Source organism: Myripristis murdjan, chromosome 5 (genome assembly GCF_902150065.1).
Source record: "Myripristis murdjan chromosome 5, fMyrMur1.1, whole genome shotgun sequence".
Lineage (NCBI taxonomy): Eukaryota > Metazoa > Chordata > Actinopteri > Holocentriformes > Holocentridae > Myripristis > Myripristis murdjan.
The window spans coordinates 27,306,053-27,320,877 of record NC_043984.1 but is presented as its reverse complement, the minus strand read 5'-3'; the positions used below and the strand labels follow the sequence as shown (position 1 = coordinate 27,320,877).

Sequence of the window (14,825 nt, the reverse complement as noted above, 5' to 3'; positions counted from 1 at the left end):
GCCGAAATGATTTCCACATACCTTACTTGAAATAGGAAACGTTAAAACTTGCTTCAAACCGTCCAGTGTTTAGGTACATGACCGGTTGAACGTAACTTGTAAAAATCTCTGTTTCCAAGTGGTAACCTAGTGATGGACGTGGCAACGGTTGTCAGGGAAGTTGATGTGATGTGTCGGCCCGCCAGCAGAGTGAGTAAAGAGCATATCATCTGTCACACTGTATTTTATTTTAATTTAGTATACTTTATTGTCGGTGTTCATTTATTTATTCATATACTTATTTTGGGGTGTCATTTTTTTTTTTTAACGTAAACGGCTTTTCTGAATGTGTTCATATTCATAAGCCCAATCAAGAGAAGTATATGAACTACCACTCTCCTTCAAAGGCAGGGGTCAAAAACTTAAACCAGGATTGAACTTGTATGGAGTGAATTAAATGTATATATACAGTACAGGCCAAAAGTTTGGACACATCTTCTCATTCAATGCGTTTTCTTTATTTTCATTTATTTTTTGCGACTCCACTTGGGGACACATTTAAAGTTTTTGCAATTTTCCAGACTGACTGACCTTCATTTCTTAAAGGAATGATGGCCACTCGTTTTTCTTTAGTTAGCTGATTGGTTCTTGCCATAATATGAATTTTGTCTGTCGGCTGTGTAGTAACCTGACTTCTGCACAACACAACAGATGGTCCCAACCCCATTGATAAAGCAAGAAATTCCACTAATTAACCCTGATAAGGCACACCTGTGAAGTGAAAACCATTTCAGGTGACTACCTCTTGAAGCTCATCGAGAGAATGCCAAGAGTGTGCAAAGCAGTAATCAGAGCAAAGGGTGGCTATTTTGAAGAAACTAGAATATAAAACATGTTTTCAGTTATTTCACCTTTTTTTGTTAAGTACGTAACTCCACGTGTGTTCATTCATAGTTTTGATTCCTTCAGTTAGAATCTACAATGTAAATAGTCATGAAAATAAAGAAAACGCATTGAATGAGAAGGTGTGTCCAAACTTTTGGCCTGTACTGTATATATTTTTTTAGCATTAGGAGAAAAGGGTAATGATACATGGAAAGTTAATATTATTCTGTAGTTTCAAGCATCAGCTCTGAGCAAACTGACAGCAAATTGATTAATTCTGGTTACATAACCTGTAACTTGACATGACATTGGTCCCCACGGGTTAGCGTCCTACATCCCTCTCCTTTTACTTTCCCAGTGAAGATAGTGATGGTAATGGCAGTAATGATTGGTGATGGAATGTGACTGGAATGAGCATGTTCTTGCACTCATATTTGCAATCCTTCCCTTGTCACACCCACGGTTGCCTAAATGTGTCTGCAAGGGAAACCCCATTGACCCATGCGATGCCCACACTACTAGGTCACAAGGGCATCGTATCCTGGTCTGTTTCCCATGGTAGATCACGGACATCATGCTCCCCGGCCCCAGCTCCAGCCCCTGGCCTCTTCAGTTGAAACCCATCAGAGCAGTCTGAGATTGTGTAACCAAGCACAAATGAATGGTCTCATGTGTCTGAACCCTCACGTGTCACTTGCAGAGGACATGCTGCCGTGCAGATGAGGACAGAATTAAGGTCGGAAGGGGTGCAGAGAGGACTTGAGGAAGCGCAGTCTGTGTGAAAATCAAAACTGAGGCCACAGGAGGCCCTGCGCCTGCTGTGGCTGGGATCATAAGGACAAGGGAGTCAGTGGTGACCTATATCGCTGTGCTCAAGTGTCATGAGAGAAGGACATGGAGATAATGAGGAGTGCTTTACAATGGAACAAAATTCAAAGGTTAAATACACACAGTGGTTCAATATGCATGCTGTAGAAGCTGATGGATGCTGTGGATGCTACAGTTCTGTGGATTGGCGTGTCATTACTCAAGACTTGGCCTGTTGAGATATAGGCTACAGTAATAGGCCCTTTGCTTTATTGGTATCTTTGCAGTGGAGCTTAGTCTCAAAACAGTGACCTCACCCATTGTGGAAGGCCAAACCCAATAAAAGACTTCCCCAAGGGTCTAACTAACCCACATCTAATAATGACATTATCATATCAGAGCGGTCTCAGTAGTCTGATGCTAACAACCCCTCCAGGCCACGGCGGTTTATTAATCATTAGCAGGTGCCTAATTGTATTGATGAGATCAATGAGAGGCTCTGAGCCAGAGTATCCAAAGGAAACCACATGAGCCCCACAAGTCTCTGATGGTGTGGTGGTCATCAAAACATGGCTGCCTACCAAGGTTTGGCGGGCAGCTCTGTGGCCATCACTGGAGCCTGGAGCCCACCAGTGCGAAGGGGCTGGAGCGGACAGATGTGGCAAGCAGCTCTGGCTGTGTGGAACTGATTAGATTTTAACAAGCTTGTAACAGCTTTGATCCACCCTGTACCCTTCTTTCTCTCTCGCTCTGCCCCCTCGCCTCTGTCTGACAGTCCAGCAGCAGCTATATCCTCACTTTAAAGAGCTGGTTCAACATCAACCACCACACAAGATCAGCATTAGCCACAATCCATCATCTTGCATCTTGATCCTAAGATCCTTGCATTATTATCCATGCCACTCTCATCTTCCTCTTGCTTTTACAGTGCTGGGTTATTGTGGGGGTCATGCCTGTGTGAATATAACTCCCATTTTACAGTAATGAGATCAGCATGTGCTTCTAACTTTAGCTCCTCCTGACGGCCAGATGTTGGCTGATAGGATCAAACATTGTCTATCCCCTTGTTATTGTCACATTGTTGGCCAACCCAGCAGGGCTTAGTGGTTACGCATACTGTACAGTATTCCCACACACCTCTTTCCCCCTGCAGAAACCCACACACCAACCACAAATGTGGGCACTCCCCTACATAGGAGTGTGAATATTTTTGTATGTGTGCATGAGGCTGTAAACATAAGCAGGCATGACTTTCTAGTAAAGTCACGTTCTTCTTTCTGCTTTTGTGCAAACATATTGCTTTATTTAGCCCTGGAAGACGGGGGAAAAAAGCATTCCTACTTGTATTTTACACATAAACACTGTAGGACATGGAACAGATTGAACTCACACCTGGTCACAGTCTAAGAATGCTTCACACGTAGCATTTACAACTCATCACTGCATCCAATTTTCCAAGTGCTTTCCCTCTTTTACAAGGTGTCTGCTCTCAGTGACAACACTACTGTGATATATGAATGTCACTGGTGCCAGTTAATAGATGAAATAGATACACCATTAGGGCGGCAAATGTCACATTAACATCACTGTGTTTTGTGGCTGCGTGATTTACAAGACCAAGGCAGAGACGAGCGATGTAAGAAGTTGCCCCGTGAAGTTTAAATTTTCTTCCCGATCGTTTTAGGTACTGTTGTTTCACACTGACCCTCCCGTCTGGGTAGACACTGAAGTTGCCGTCTTGGGTCGGGTGAATCACAGGTGGACTCTTGGCATGCAAGTTAAGAGTGTGTTTAACGAGTACAGAAGGCCCTTAAAGCATCAAAATGGCCAGACATGAGAAACTGGAACTCACAACCTGTGGCCCTGGACCCCAAACATCTGCCTTTGATTTTTCCTCTCATTTGCCCCATTTCTCAGTGTGACTTTTAGGAGGGGAGCCAAAGTCACTTTAAAGCTCAAAGATCAGACACCATGGGTTGTAAAATACTCAGCATAGCGGAGAACGCTCACAGATCTGAGGTTAAAAAATGGAGACTGATGTGTGTACATATACTTCATGTATGTGTGTGCACATGCGTGTATGTGTGTGTGTGTGTTATTCTGAACATGTATGTGTTATGGCTGTGTCCAAATGCTGTTGAACCTCACCAAATGGCTAGTGTGATTTGTTAACGTCTACACTGACATCTGACCTAGAACATTCTGGCTGTTTGTTGACCCTGTTCAACTCTTTTACTCTTTCATATGTATGGTTATTACTGGGCCGAACCACCGTTATCCTGGTAATCCACTGAAGTTGTTTAACATTTAGTGTCCAAATCGTTACACAAACCAAGTCAGCATGCTTATCTAAGTGAGTGTGCGGATATGAGCTGGAAGAATAAGAAAGCACTGATCAGAATCTATAACATATGTCTGAGTGTGTTTTTGTGGGAGAAAGTGTGTGCTGGCATTTGAGGTTGTTTATGTGGGTGGGCGAGGGAAAGTTAAGAAGGACTGAAAGAGAAAACGATTGTGGGTCTGTGTTTGCATATTGCCGTGTATATATTTCAGTGAGTGAGTGGGTGAATAAAACACAAAATAAAATCTTGAGTGTGGTGGATGAAAACATCATAAACAGATAAAGAAGAGGTTAGAGAATGTTATTGAAAAGGGACTGAGACTGACTGGGCCAGTGGTAGGAATGTGTGTTTGCAAGTGTGCTTGTGGGTGGGAGGTTCATTCCTTGTTCAATATTAAACAGGAGTTTCCGCTATAAATAAGTCACCGCCACTCAACCCAAACCAATTCAAATGAGCCTCTCTTCTTAACATTCCAGCCATTCTTTCTTGTTAAGAATTAATAAAGAATAAATTGAAACGAATCAGCATAGTCTCCATGTGCTTACACATATGTACGAGTTTATGACCATGCTGTTCTACGCACAAACACACACAAGTCCTCAGACACACACACGCACGCACACACACATTATTGCTTTGGCAATCTGTCCAAGTGTTCCTCAGGGGCCTTGATTTGTCATCCTGCCTCATCTGGCCTCTATCAGTCCCTGGCTTGACAGCTTAATCTATGTCATTCATCCTCTCAGATCAAAGAAGCACACAGTGCAATTTAAACCTATTACACCCACACGCACATAGTCACACACATATTATGGATGTGTGCATGCATACGCATTAACAAAATCAGCTTTAACTTACTTAAACCGACATCTCTCCTGGATTGTAAAACATCCCACTATGACATGAGGATTGTGGTAGCAAAGGGAAAGCAAAGTAATCCACCCACACTGATAATAAATGACAGCAAAGAGATAACATGAGAACAGACCAGCTGAAAGAAACCATCAAAAAAGAATCCTCTTTTTACTGGACTTGAACTAGACCTTTGGAGTTGAACTTTCACCTTGACCTTTCAACTTCAAATCATGCCAACTGACACTCTTCAAGGTCAAGTATTTACGGATGAAACCCTTGACTCTGATATCTTGTTGGTGTCTCCCACAGTTGCAAAATGTCTGTTGGATGAAACAGCTTTAGTCATCTCCTCTGTTGGGTCAATTTCACATGTTGGTAAGAGTGCAACTGCCTAGTATAGAACTGCCCAAATTTTAGAAATATACCACTTAGCTATAAAAGTTTTGTTTTGTTTTTTGTGAAAAATGTAACCAGATAATTAAACTCTGGCCTTGGTATTTTAGCACAAACCATATTAACCATGGCATGCACTTACTGCTCTTTAACAGTATATCAGATCATACACAGTTCAAGCCAGTGTGTGTCACTATGCTACACACGAAATGCCTGTAACAAGCTGACGAGCAGTTAAATCTATATAGGAATAAAACTGATCTTTCTAAATCCAGCAGGATACATTGACAATAAAATGAGTGAGTAGATGTGCTGTTTGAAGACATAATCATTTTTGTCCTATGAATTCTGCCATGTAAAGCGGTTTAAGGAAACAGTTTAATCCTCTTCATTCCTAGAGGAACACATGAGCTGACATATTGGACACAAGGACCAACAAAAGACAGGGAGGGAGAAAGAGATGGAGAAGTGAGGAGTGATGCCATGTTCTCAACGCACGCATGTATGAGCAACCTGGACAAACACTGAGGATTATAGGGGCCGGGGGGGTCCCTGTTCATCTGACCCCGACTCCCTAACCCCAGCCCCCATTAAGCCTAGTAAATGAGAGAAAGAGGAGCAATTAGAGAAGCAGTCATGGGGCAGGTAGGAGATCCCTGTGACCTTGCCTGGCTGGTATTTGACCCCTCACAGCTGGGGGCCATGATGAAGACACATTCAGAACATTGAGAGAATGCATTGCAGGGAAAGTTCCTGGCACAAAAACATGTACATTTTTCTCTCAGCAACAAGTGCTGGGAATGGCAGCAGATTCTGCTCTTTTGCTTCCTTGATACTTTCACATGTCGTAAACTTTATTGGTTGTGGGCTAGCACTGCATGAGGTGCTGCTTTTTCACAGAAAATTACCCATAATTACACTTTAGTCAATTAAGATTTCAATGTGTTTTGCATTTTCGAAGCTAAACTAAGCAACAGAACATAGATGACTTGTTGAGCAGGCTTCTCTTAAAAATGGTTTATGGCTCGCTTTCCCATTACGCTGAAAACCTCGACCCCAACGCTCTTTTATAGCAACTGCAAATAAATTTGAGAATTGGGAAAAATATCATAACCGGTCCCGATTTCCAAAAACAGTCAAATACATTATTCTTCATTACTGTAATTGTGACATTAATATTATTTAGAGCTATGATACGGCAAGCTGAAAGATTGTTAGTCCTGATTTCCAAAAACATCACATTTTAACAGAGTGATGTAATCCCATGTGGCATTTGAGAGGCATGACATGTAAATTAAAAAAAAAACTAAAACAAAAAAAAAAACGTTCAATAATACATACAATACAATCCTATCACTTTGTTTGTTCAACTTTTCTCAGAACCAGCTTGATTCTGTCCACAAGAATAACACTACACCTAGTTGCGTAACATCGATAATGTGAAGCAGTGTGTCTATGCACCCACACTCACAAATATACACACAAATAATCACATTCCCTCCCATCAACAACCTGACAGAAGATCTGCATCTCATTTCCTCAGGCTAATGTGCTGTCACAGAGCTGACTCTAAATCAGTCTAACAGTGACACAAGCAGCCAGAAACTACATCTGTGTGCCACTAACATTACCAGCTCACAGCTAATTTCTCATAAACAGGATTATCCAAATCTCTCATAAAGCTATTCATAGCATATACTGCACCGCTGGAATGAGACCAAATGAGAAACAATGAAATGTTTGAAGATGAAGAGGAGCCTCCAGGGTTTTATTGTATGGAGGCCTGAGATGTGGTTATGTAAGGTGATGAATGGATGTGGTGGTTGAAGTGTCAAAATAGTAATGTAGGCCCTATGTAGCTTCTTGTCAATTATTATTAATTCAAGCCAAAGCTGATTTTTGTACCTTTAGTTCACTTAGATCAAGACTTCAGTAAATAATACATTTTGAGGGAAAGAATACAATCACTATGACTGGGACTAGGAATTGAGATTGAAAATTGAGACAAAAACATGCAAGAAAACTACTTCTGGTTGCCACCAAAATAACATATCACATTTTCAGTCAGCACAAACACAACACATTATCATACCATAGGCCTGTACGCCATTCCATAGTAATTCCATTTTTGTTCTCCACTCTGTGCAATGGCAATCAAGCTGGTCTGTAAACAATTTGTATGGCATTGAAGACATTTATGGAAACCAATCCAATTTTGTGTGTCTATTCCAATTTTCTGAGCCCTCAGGATTTTAGGCTGGGACATAAAACTGAGGAGACATGGTGTTTATTCCATGGACTCAGTGTGTGCTAGGGAGGGGGGGATACATCAACAAGTTCAGCCAAAGACTGTAAATTTCCTGAGGTATAGCCTATGTGGTTAAAAGGGAATTTAATAGAAGCACTGTGATATATCAGCACTGTTGAGACCATGTGTTTATTATCCCGTATTACTGTCTTGAGTTATAGCAGAGAATGCAAGAATAATCCGCCCAGTGAGGCAGACAGATGGTGTGGAGAGGCACTGTTCTTGGCCAAGTCAGTTACATGAATCCACTGTCATTCCCCCTCTCTCACCAAGTCCTGTCTGGTAGGCTTTGGTGCGACAATGCGTAATCAGGCTGTAAGGACCTACTCTGAAGACTATTTTTGTCCCCCATCTCAGGTTTCTTCCAGTTAGACTTCAAAGAGACCTGCAACTGGGAATTCCTGCAGCTGAAAAACAGAAGGACAGAGGTAGATCAACTAATTTCCTCGCCCTATTACGGGGCCCTGGTTAGTGGAGGGACCTGGTATAGTTGGTATGCGCAGTGCGGCTGGTTCACATTAACCACGTTGACGAGCCCTTGCAAGTCTGCTTTCCCCTTCACGCGAACTTTCGCGGAATCTCTATTGATCAGTGAGGGACAGTGTGTGTGTGCTGCCAGATTGGGGGAAAATCGGCTCGAGTGTAGTTTTGGTTTAGTGTTGCAGTGCAGCGTCCACGGCGTTGGGGGGTGGGGGGGGGCCTGGATAAATAGAGCGCACTCCCGCGCGTAAACGGCTAAGTAGGTCTGGACATTGGACACATGCGCGTCTCTCCGTGTCTGCCGGCTACACAGCTCTACACAGGTTGACTGCTAGTGAATCAACTGCAGGATTTAACTGTCAGTTTAAAAGGGTTCTCATCATTATTTGGGAGAGCTTTTACACAAAAGTCACCGCGCTCTCACGGTCTTATGCTTTATTGGGCAAAAATGGATTGAGACTCAATTTATGACATGGAAACGAATGGCATTTTGATATTACGTCAAATGTGGAGCCTTCATTCTTGGACTATACCACAGTAACCCATACCCCAATAATCCTTCTGTTACCGACAGAAATAAACAACAACTGGAGCGCACTTACAATCCACTGCTGTCAGCGGGATGCACATTACTAATGTGAACATGCGCACTACGAATATAATATGAACTTTGCAGATGATTTTTTTTTCCAACACAGCGCTATCCTGAGAGGACATCGATAAAAAGCATCTCAGAGGACTCATGAATTCATCTGGAAGCTGCGCGCATTGCGCACTTGGCCGCCGGCAGAGGAACGCGCTTGTCATCAGATAAATTCTCACAATGTTGACACTCATTCCTGTTGGGAGGCTTTTTTCGCTCTGTGTGTCCTGTAAACACGGCAGAAACACGTGAGATAGTGTCTAGTATGCCTGTTAAAGGTCGACTTCAGATGCTGGCGGTTGTCAGCGGGTTGTTTTTGGCGCTGACGCGAAGCGGGGCAGGTGAGTGCTTCATCTCTGTGGAAGATGTTTGATGCTGACTGAACCTCATCAGCTCAGCTCGTTTTGCGCGCTCCTGTTTCACATTGTGGTCAGGCTAGTTTGTTGACCTGGCACACCACTAGTGCAGTTATGTTCAGGAGTTGTGTAATAGGGTAAGGAAATTATCACATATGGGTTATATATGTATGGCTTCACTATTTACAGTAAATATTTTATCTCCTGGTTCTTGCAATCTTTACAGTGAAAAGTAGCAAAGGTCATAGGCTACCTGTTGCTGATAAACTTGATAGGGCAGTGCTGGCTAGCGGCTCTTTTATAGGTTGCCATTAGATGTAACCTGAGAGCCTTGATGCTATCCCACGGGGAAAGGGCAGGATTCTGTGTCACATCTAAGCAGCAGCGCCACAATGGTCTGGCTAATTAAATATTCATGGCAAAACAATGAAGAGGACCTTGGTTTAGCTCATGGTGTCAGTGCTGGATGATGCCTTTTTCATTTCCAGAAGCCTTTCTGTCACCAGTTACAAAAGCAGTAATGAAGCCTCCTGACCTCTGCTATCAGTCTGTTTCACTTAGTTAACATCATCCTCAATATCATGATTCCTTCACTGACTTTCCACTCACCTCTGCCTCAGCTTCCAGATGTGTGGATCATGCATGTAGCCCACCCATCGGGAACCTGGCTAGTGGCAGAGCCCTCATCACTCTGTCAGGCTGCTGTGGGAACAACTCCCACCACCAGAGTCAATGCCCCTCTCCTCCTCTGATGCACCACCTCTGCCCCGAGGACAGCCACCCACCTGCCCACATGACTGACGACCCTTTCTTGCACCCGGATACTTGGTGGGCATCGAGGGCAGGCAGCACGGGGCAGAAGCAAGAGGACGAGATCCGTTTGGATCTTGAAACACAATTCTGTCTTTCCCACTTGGTTCTGCTCTTCAGGTCACCCCGGCCTGCTGCCATGGCCATTGAACGATCGTCAAACTTCGGACAGACCTGGGAAACTCTCAAGCTGTTCGCCCACAACTGTAGCCTGGAGTTTGGTTTGCCTGATGATCTTAGTCAGCCAGGCTCGCTGTGTACATCCCGTTATAGTAGTATTACACCCTGCAGTGATGGGGAGGTAAGGCAATATGTGTAAAGGTTGGCACAACTCCACTCATACACTGTGTGATTCAGTATTCATTAGTGCTCTGTTTCTCTACCCAGGTGATACTGCGGACCCTAGACCCCAGCACTGTAAAAGCACTGGATCCATATAGTCCAGAGACACTTGCCCGCCTGACTCTTACAAACCTCCGCATCAAACTCCTGAAGGCTCAGACATGCCCAGCACTCCTAAACACCCCTGCAGAGGGAACAAGTGCCGCAGTCTCAGCTCTGTCCTCCCAGTCTACTGCAGTGAGCCCAGTCTCAGCACCTTATGCCATTTACACTTTACTGGCTAGAGGGACCTGCCTGTGCCATGGACACGCTGAGCACTGTGTATCACACAATAGCAGCCAGGACACACCGGAGGACAGCAGCATGGTGAGTGGCTTATCCTTCCTGTGTGTGGGTGTATGTCTGAGAGAAAAAAGAAGGGACAAAAAGAAAGAAACTGCAAGAAAAGACTGGATACCTGTGTGGCTTTAGTAGAAATCAAAAACCAGGATTCTGCAGTCCTTGATTCACTGAACCATATGTGTGCTGAACTGTGATTTTTTTTTTTTGCTGCACGAAGGGTTTATATTTTTGACACAATGCAAAATTACAGACAACATAATTGTAATGTTGATCATTCAATAACTTTTCATCCATTCAGTGACTTTTCAATGACACATACAAAGGAATTTTATTGCTACATTGTACAACTTTTACACAACATTGGAAAAAACCCAGTTCAGTTTTATGTGTTGAATTAATGGTATGGATTTAAAAAAAAAAAAAAATGATAAAAGCTATTGAATTCTGAAGTCTGTTTATTTTATTTATTTATTTTTAAAGCAAAACAAAGGTAGTCAGATTGTGAAAAGGGTAAACAATCACACCCATAGTGTTTTTGCACTGGCCTGTGTTCACACACAGTGCTGTAGAGCGCAGGTGTCCGGATGTTATGTCCGGATGTGAAATGTACTCACATTTTTACATGAGTCTTCTACTCATGTAAAAATCACATGTCAAAGGGCATTAAACAGATTGTACTGCTCTTTATAGCAGCTGTCAGGATGTGCGTTTACTGCAGGTCTGCTACCTGACAGGTTTCTGAGCGTCTGTAACTGCCGCTAATGTAGGTGAATTTATTGAGCAGTCACAGCTGTGTCTTGCAGGTGCCTGGTAGGTGTGTGTGTGTTCACAACACAGCAGGAGAACACTGCGAGAAGTGTGCCCCACTCTACAATGACCGTCCCTGGAGGCCAGCCAACGGCAGCAGTGGAGAGCCAAACCCATGCCAGAGTAAGTGAGAAACTGCCAAACAGCATCACCCACTTTTAGGACAGTAGATCTCCACCATGGTGATAAATATAGCCAGTCAAGAGTAAAATGAAGGGAGAATCATAGCAAAGAGAATGGATGACAGTTTTGGATGAAAGGTACTATTTGGAGCAATAAAAAGAAAACTCTCCAGGCCTGTGTCAGTTTTTTCAGATGAAAGATGTTTTGATATTTCACTAAAATGTTCCACTGTTCATTAATGTTGTATTGTCAAAACATCACTAAAAGTTGTGAATAACTTTGATTGACTACGCGACTGTAAGTACAGTGCTCAAAAACATAAACCATGTTGCTCATTCTTAAGGAAAGACGCCTTGAGTGTGCCATTACAACCAAATATGCTGTATACGTGGAATGTTTTTTTAGTTTTTAAACTTAGAATCATTTGTCTAAAAGTTTACCTAATATCCCAAATTGCACTCTTTCTTTTCACCATCCCACCATGTTCTCTTTTTTCTCTTCATCTTGTCGCTCCTCTTCCTCTGCTGTTTTACATGTGTAACCTCAGAGTGCGAGTGCCACAGTCACGCAGACAGCTGTCACTTCTCGGAGCGTGTGTGGCTTTCCTCGGGTGGCACCAGTGGGGGCGTTTGTAACAACTGCCGTCACAACACAGTCGGGCGTAGGTGCCAGCGTTGCCGCCATGGCTACCACCGGCACCCGTCCCTGCCCCTCAGCTCCCCCCACGCCTGCACACGTAAGAGACTGAAGACCGGGGGTCACTGGTGTGTTTTCAAGTGGTCAGAGAGCAAAATAACATATGTTCAGCATTGACCATGAGGCAACACAGCTTAATCTGCCATATCTGTCCTCTGATTGTATTTTATTTATTTTTTTGGTGGAATTCATTCAAAAGAAGGAAAACCCTCGGAATGGAATAAAAGGAGAGCAAGACTATATTTTGTGTGTGGAAACAGAGTGACTTTGGAGAGGAGCGTTCCTCTTAACAGTCGTAATATCTGGTGTCTCCATCTCCTGGTACATTTGTGTAACTGCATATTTTGGTGCGAGAAGGAGAACAGAAGCCAGCGGATAAGAAACTAGTGATTACTCTTGACAAAGTGATTGTGGCATGTTTACACAGCATGCAGAATTCACTCTCTCTCTCTCTTTTTTAGGCTGCTGGTGTGATCCACGGGGCTCAATGCCTGCCCATGTGGGACAAGAGGGACCCTGGTGTCACCCTAGGAGTGGGCAGTGCCACTGTAAATCTGGCATAGGGGGCATAAGCTGCAGCCACTGCCTGCCTGGGTACTGGGGCTTTGGAGTGGAGGGTTGCAAACCTTGCGCCTGCCCTCAGGGCTGTGATCCGACCACTGGGCAGTGCCTTGATAGGTTAGCCATGTCCTTTATCTTTTGCCAGTTTTCTTGCACAATAGAGAGAAAGCCACAGTAGAATCACTAATCAACTTTGGTCTGGTGTATTGATTTCCACTTTGGCAGCTACTCAAATAACCAGGTTTTCAATGTGCCCATTGGCGGAAAAATTCCTGATTTGGATCATATGCTCACCCATGAGGGTGAGGTAACATGGTCAAAGCAGCTTGCAGTTTCTGCCCTGCATTACACAGGTGAGTGTATAAACATAGCTGTCGCATGTAATGCTGAGTGGGAACTGGATCAGTGAATATCCCAATGCCTCTGCACAGGGAAGTGCAGCTGCAAAGAGAGAAAGCTGAGAAGTGCATCTGACCTCTGTAAGACCAAACATGACTATGGTAAGAAATAATACGTTGAATTTACAGTTGTTTGAATTGTTTCAGAGTTGTTAGCTATGTTTAAAAATACCTTCTCAGCCCTTGCTAACTCTGGATCGGTGTGCCTGTGCTCCACGGCAGTGATCAAGGCCAGTGTGCTGTCTGCTCATGACAAGGGGAGCCATGCAGAGGTGCAGGTCAAGATTCGTAAGGTCCTGCAATCTGGCCAGGTGGCGCTGTCTCTGGGGACCATCAGCATGTATCCTCTGTCCTGGACCAGCCGTGGCTGCACCTGTCCCATCCTAAACCCAGGTAAGGCATGATCCAACACTAGACAAAACAGGAATTTGTGTTATGAATTGACATGAGAATGTATGATGATAATGCTCAGTACATGCTTCCCAGCATAAGAGGGGCACACATATCAGAACACCTCTTGACAATCCATGAAGCATATGGTCTCAGTGTTTTACCACAACCATGCCCTCAATGAATTAGGTGATCGACCAATGGCATATCTAAAATCTAGGGGACATTCTTATGTATTAGATAAATTTACATGATCTTTTCTTGTAAGTAGATTGCACACCCATACCAAAACAAATGAAGATGTACTTGTCAGTCAGCTTGAAACTGTAACAGTGTCTTGCAAGTTGACTCTGAAGGCTGTATACTGAAACATCAGTCGTGGTACAGTGAGAAAAAAAATCTATGCTATCGACTTAGTGCTCCCATCTACTTTTAAGCCATTTGCAGTTTTATGGTGTTACAGTATCTTCTCTATTCTACTGCTCTCCTCTGCCAGGTATGGACTACCTGCTGGCAGGCCCGGAGGAGGCTGGGACAGGTCGTTTGCTGGTGACCATGCAGAGCATAGTGGTCCCCTGGACACCCAGACTGGGGACACTTATATCACAGGGCCTAAGGCATGGATGTTGATGAACTATAAGATCCAGAAACCAGAGGGACAACTAGACAGGATTTGATCATCCAAGTCACACAGAGTTGGTGGACAATTCAGCAAATGGACTGAAACTCACTAAAGAGAACTTCTCACTATTGTGTGACTATATTATGTCATCAAAGTGGAACTGACTCAAGGGTTGAACTCAAGTTGGCTCCACGTCACTGAACAGGTATTCCTCATGTTAAAAAATTACTTAAATGAGGGTTCAGGAGGATTTTTCTCTTCAAACATGAGAAGGATTTCCTCCAAACTGATATATCATCATTAATATACTATGATATACAGAGGCTATAAAATACGATTGTGTGGTTCTATCATAATTCACACATTAAAGTAACCAGTAACTGACTCACGTCTGGCTCTTGGGTTACCTCACCTTGAAAGTCGTCTGGGTAGTTTCAGTCAGTACACAGTCCACAGGAAAACCCCATAAGACTCACAACATATCAAGAGAAGAGCATTAATAAGGCTATAAATCTTTTCTTCCTGTAGTCATATACTAGCCAATATGCAAAAAATACAGTACATATTAAAATAAAAAGCTCCTAAATGTTGTATTATTAAATAAGAACGAGCAAGGGGAGACAGTGTGTAGTTATTTAATATTTCTGTCTTTGTAAGAAGCACTGTGATTATTGAATAGTTTTCCA

The 14,825-nt window shown here is 43.3% G+C and overlaps 1 protein-coding gene across 1 annotated transcript; it reads left to right on the top strand.

Moving 5' to 3' along the window:
* Window positions 1-8,957: 8,957 nt before the first annotated feature.
* On the top strand, window positions 8,958-14,454 carry LOC115359588 (netrin-4). Its single transcript, XM_030052141.1, has 10 exons — window positions 8,958-9,033; window positions 9,669-10,159; window positions 10,246-10,566; window positions 11,346-11,472; window positions 12,020-12,208; window positions 12,630-12,846; window positions 12,955-13,082; window positions 13,161-13,229; window positions 13,350-13,520; window positions 14,014-14,454. The coding sequence occupies exons 1-10, from the start codon at window positions 8,958-8,960 to the stop codon at window positions 14,145-14,147; spliced, it is 1,923 nt and encodes a 640-aa protein (XP_029908001.1). The 3' UTR covers window positions 14,148-14,454.
* Window positions 14,455-14,825: the final 371 nt, after the last annotated feature.

What these genes read in the sequence shown, in the direction of transcription:
- LOC115359588 (XM_030052141.1), top strand. Translation starts at nt 8,958, where the DNA reads ATGCCTGTTAAAGGTCGACTTCAGATGCTGGCGGTTGTCAGCGGGTTG. An exon ending in GCTGACGCGAAGCGGGGCAG is followed by an intron (nt 9,034 to 9,668) that starts GTGAGTGCTTCA and finishes CCTCTGCCTCAG; the next exon opens with CTTCCAGATGTGTGGATCAT. An exon ending in ACTGGGCAGTGCCTTGATAG is followed by an intron (nt 12,847 to 12,954) that starts GTTAGCCATGTC and finishes CCACTTTGGCAG; the next exon opens with CTACTCAAATAACCAGGTTT.